The 4697-nt window shown below is 52.5% G+C and overlaps 1 protein-coding gene across 1 annotated transcript; it reads left to right on the top strand.

The window, feature by feature from the left end:
* Positions 1–2635: 2635 nt before the first annotated feature.
* LOC144247086 (hydrocephalus-inducing protein-like) lies at positions 2636–4302 on the top strand. Its single transcript, XM_077786424.1, has 3 exons — positions 2636–2753; positions 3096–3238; positions 3890–4302. The coding sequence occupies exons 1-3, from the start codon at positions 2636–2638 to the stop codon at positions 4223–4225; spliced, it is 597 nt and encodes a 198-aa protein (XP_077642550.1). The 3' UTR covers positions 4226–4302.
* Positions 4303–4697: the final 395 nt, after the last annotated feature.

Raw genomic sequence — 4697 nt, 5'->3', positions numbered from 1 at the left:
TGAAGCAGTTTCTGTGCCAGCAGGTCAGCAGGCACATTTTGCTCTTTGTTTCCGTACAATTAAGTGATCCTCTGATTCCCTGGCATTCATTAAGTGCCGCCGTGCCAAGCTGCAGCCGCCGGGCTTCCCCTGCCCGGCAGAGGCACGGCCAGCTGCGGGGAACGCTCCCCTGGATCTCCAGGAGAGCCGGGGAGCGGCTGAGGCAGAAGTTTCACTGTCTGCCTTGGGTGGCGGAGAGGCGGCGTCCGAGGAGATAACGAGGGAGCCGACTCAAGGCTAGGGAAACAATTTCAGGTTTAATCCAGGCTCCGGGGAACCCAGTGCCACGGAGAATCCAGTAGCCAAAAGCGCCCTCGAGGCTTTTGCAACGTCTTAAATAGCGGGGCGGTAGCAGGGGGAAGGGAACGCCCATTGACCCGTGCGGGATTTGGGGCAGTGGAAGGTGAAAGGATAGACAGACACAAAAACCAATGGGGAAACTGAAGGGAGGGAGCCCGGGCCCTCATCCAATCCCTCGAGGCCCAGGGAGCAGATCGGCAGGAAGGCGCTGGGAGCCGAGTGACGGACCAGGGAGCGGGGAGCGGGGAAGTGCCCGAGCGCTGTGAGGGAGATCGGCGCTGAGGGGGCGGCGGGAAAACGCGGGGCGGAGCCGCTGGGAGAAAATGGCGGGTGGAGGGGCGAGCCGCTGCACAACTGTTACAGGAGTATAAAAACACACTACAACAATTAAGCTATGCTTTTGCTTGTTGCATGTCTCATCTCACTGCAGCCAGGGGATTTGCCATATCTCATCTGATGCCTCGTTTTTTACCTGCTGCACTGCTTGATTCAATTAAGTGGAATTAGTTTTAACTGTTATTGTGGAAGGCTCTGGCTCTTTGGAGCAGATTCCTCTTGTGAATGGCCCTGAGTGGATTGGGAAGAGGCTGGTGGGGGCTGTGTTGTGCGGTACATGAGCACCAAGCAGGGAAAACACTGTGGGTGGCCCTTGCTGCTTAACTTGCCCGTGAGAAATGGGTTAGTGCCAGCTGAAATTGTTTCTGTGTCTCTCCTGCAGCTCTGTGAGAATTGAACCTCGGATCGTGACCTTCCATATCAGCGGGAAGGGGCTCGAGCCACAGCTGACAGTCGTGTGCCCAAGTGCTCGCAGCAAGAGGGGAAATGCCGTGCTGCGCTTCAAGAGGCTCCAGGTGGGGGATTCAGAGACGCTGCCCCTGGTCGTCCGTAACAATGGCATCGCACCTGTGGAGGTGAGGAGGACCTGCTCGAGGAATGGTCTGGTTTGGGAGCAAGTGCTTGTGGCACAGGGGAAGGGTCCCAAAAAACATGGCACACCTGGGAAGAGGTGTCAGAATTCTTTTTAAGCAAGTGACCGACATCTGTTCTCCAAGAAGAGAGTTCTTGGAAATTTTCTATCCAGTCTTTCTTCTTTTAAGTTGAACACAAGAAAAGTGGTGTTTTCCCCCGTCTCTCAGGTCACCCTCTGTTCTCATGGACATGTGTGATTTCCCACTTCCATTAGATTGTATTTGATCCTAGCTTACTACCTTTTAAGTAAACTTAGTTGTGCTTTAAATACATTCTGCCCATTACTTTCTGTCCTGTTTGGTTCTGTGTCAGTTCTATCCAGATGCTTCTGAACACCCTTTTTTCCTGCTGGTTTGACTTAACTTTTGTGCTAAATGCTGTTTGTAGTGGGAGAGGTGCTGGGCTCTCATGCAGGACCAGCAGCACTGTGGTGTCAGTCTCCCTGTGCCATCCTGTACTCACACCAGTATCACTGTGCTCTGGGTTCCCTTTTCTCAGTTTATGTTATGCCTGGAGGATAAGCATGGAGTGTTCTTCTTGAGAAGCAGGGCCTCCACACTCAGGATATTCCGCACTGGAGATGTGGAAGAGAACTCCGTTGGAAACGGTAAATCCATTAACCATGAAGTGTGATCATGCAAAGAGGGAAAACCTGTGCCCTGCTCTTGGCTTCTCCGAGCAGCAGCCAGATGTTAGGCACAGTTTCTTTTATTGGGCTCTGTCTCCCAAGCTTTTCTTGGGGACTTTTTGCAGGGTCTCCTCCTAGCAAGTTGTAGGAAGTTCTTCTGTTCTTCTAGACATGGTGGGTTGAGTTGTGGGGGGCTGTCACTACCTCAGTGGACCCTCTGAAGTATTTGCTGCATGTGGGACGGTACCAGCCTGAACACACACAGCCCTTGAGCACAGAGACAGCCAGCAGAAGCCAAAAGCACTCTTTGGCTCAGCTTTGCATATGGCTGGAGCTGGCTGGAAGCAAATGGAATGAGGGCTGGGCATCAGCCTGAGGTTAAGCTGCTTAAGTGGTGCTGTGTCTGGAGGTGGCAGTCCTGTGAACAGAGGAAGAGGTTCTGGGGCCACTGGGGGTAGAACCTGTGCTTAGAAGGCAGCTGGTTTCAACCTCTTATTCCTCATCTATCCTGTGGAAATATTTCCTCTGTACAGCTGTATCACTTAATCTGATTTCCATTGCTGTGCAGAGAGCAAGCCCCCAAAGAAGCTTTTCTTCCTTCTGTGTTCTGGGCAATCGACAAAGTTTGATGTCATTTTTAAACCCACTCTGGCTCAACGTCTGGAAGAGAAGATTTGTCTGTTAGTGGGGGACATCTGCATGACCCAAATAGAGCTGGTGGGTGAAGGCCACAGGGATGAATTCACCCTCGGTGGATTAGAGGAAGACATCCAGGAGAGGAATGCTGAGAGCAGTCTGAAGAAAGACATCATTGATGGTAAGAGAGGACAGGCTGCCAAGGTGTAGCAAGGAAGAGGAAAATGTCGGATCATGTGTGTCCTCCCTCTATCCAGGCCTGGGCTGTCACCCACAGGGCTTGGTGGCCTGTGGGCATGGCAGCCATGCGTGCAGAGCAGCGTGTGCTGTGCTGCATGTCGCTGGCTTAGGGACGTGTCAGGGTGTTGCCCTGGAAGTGGTGGGATGGGGAATTGCCTGGGGCACTCCCTCCAGAGGGAGAAAGGCTTGGAGCAAGGAAGCATTGAACATGCAGGTGTCTGCACGTGAGGGGGGCAGGTGGAGCTTCCTGCATGCTGAGATCCCTTGCTCTCCTCCTTTACAGCTGTCAGAGTGAATCACCTCCAGTTTGGGTACTGTCCTGTCAGGAAGCCCTGCCGCAGGACCTTCACCATCACCAACCACACCCGTACAAAGGTCATGCGCTTTGAGTGGGAGACAGACGCCCCATTCCAGTTCTTCCCCAAGGTGAGCGTGGACTGCTCTGCCTTTCCCCATTGCTCAAGCCCTGCCCTGGTGTTCCCAGGAGCTGGCAGGGAGTCCTCACGTACCAGTGATAGCCTGTTCCAGTGCCACGGAGGAGATGCAGCCCCTGGCTTGGCTGGGCCATGGCTGCCAGCCTTGCAGAAAAGGCTTCATGTTATGGGAGGTGGCACCTTCTGTTCATACTTTTGGATATCCAACTTTGTGTACATCCACTCTGAGGTGCAGATTCCTGGCATAGGTGTTCACCACATCAGTCCCTTTTGCTGTCAGTCCTGGCCTACCGTCCGCAGGGGCTGGCCCAGTTCCGGTCCCTTTGCCCCCTGGCTGACCTTTCCCAGGCCGCATGGCTTCCCCTCCCGCACCCAGCCCGTGGCTGGGCAGGGGAGGTCTGAGCTCTTCACTGACTGGAACAAAAGAGAGAGTTGCCCTGGAGTTCTCCGCTTTTAACCCCCTGTGTTCTCAGACATGTGTCCAGTGTCTTCAGTGGTCACACCACATGTCAGCATTCAAATCTGACCACTGATTGGTTTGACCCCAACTTCCTGAGAAAACTCACTTCCTTGTCAAACCAGGATACCTTGGCAGGGACCAGGCTTCCAATTTGGTCTTGACTCCCTCTCTGATTCTCCCTAGGTGGGACACCTCCATCCTGGCTGTGCCAAGGGCATCACAGTGATCTTGAAATCAGATGTCCCAGCCACCTTCAGGAGGCACCTTGTGAGCTGCAAGGTGACCAAGATTAACTTTGAGCTGCCACAAAGGAAGGTTCCTGACTGGGATGACCAAATATGCATCGTCACATGGAAGGAAACCACCAAGAAAGACCCGGCAGCCAGCTGGCCTCAAAAAGAAAAGGTTAGAAGCAAAATGGCCAAAAAAGCCAACCCAGCTTTTACACAAAGAACCACCATAACACCATCACTGTTGGCTGAGCAGCTCCTGCTTTCTCTGGACATTGGACAGCCGTGAGGTTCACCAGCAGTGCATTCCAGGAGAGAGGTGGAAACACAGTGACTGGATACACTCACACGAGAGGGGGAAGCCTTTTGGCAAGAGACCTTTAGCCACACACAAACTGCATCAGTCTGTGCCACAAGCATGAGTGTTGCAGCCTGTGTTGAATGGGGAACGTTTTCTTAGTTTATCCCATTTTATGGTGTTAGAAATCTCTTCACCTCATTTCGTGTCTTTCTGCAAACAAGGAGTTAAGTCTGCTGCACTCTGCCTCTTCTTTCAAAGCGGAGAGAAATCCACTTCTCCTGCATATGAACCCCAAGTTTTGTCTGCCTGGATACCAGAGAATTTGGTTGTCTCTGTATTGTGTGGGATATCTCATCATGGAGTAGCTCAGGCACCAATGACAGTATGGAGGAGTCCAGAGAAGGATCATCTCCAGAGCTTCTTGCTTTTATTGTCATTATTTCCAAACACACTTATCTTG

The sequence above is a fragment of the Lonchura striata genome, chromosome 13, assembly GCF_046129695.1.
Source record: "Lonchura striata isolate bLonStr1 chromosome 13, bLonStr1.mat, whole genome shotgun sequence".
Classification (NCBI taxonomy): domain Eukaryota; kingdom Metazoa; phylum Chordata; class Aves; order Passeriformes; family Estrildidae; genus Lonchura; species Lonchura striata.
This window is presented reverse-complemented; position numbering and strand designations above follow the sequence as displayed.

Coding starts and splice junctions, on each gene's coding strand:
- LOC144247086 (XM_077786424.1), top strand. CDS start 2,636: ATGACCCAAATAGAGCTGGTGGGTGAAGGCCACAGGGATGAATTCACC. Junction 2,754..3,095: donor GAAGAAAGACATCATTGATG/GTAAGAGAGGAC, acceptor CCTCCTTTACAG/CTGTCAGAGTGAATCACCTC. Junction 3,239..3,889: donor CATTCCAGTTCTTCCCCAAG/GTGAGCGTGGAC, acceptor GATTCTCCCTAG/GTGGGACACCTCCATCCTGG.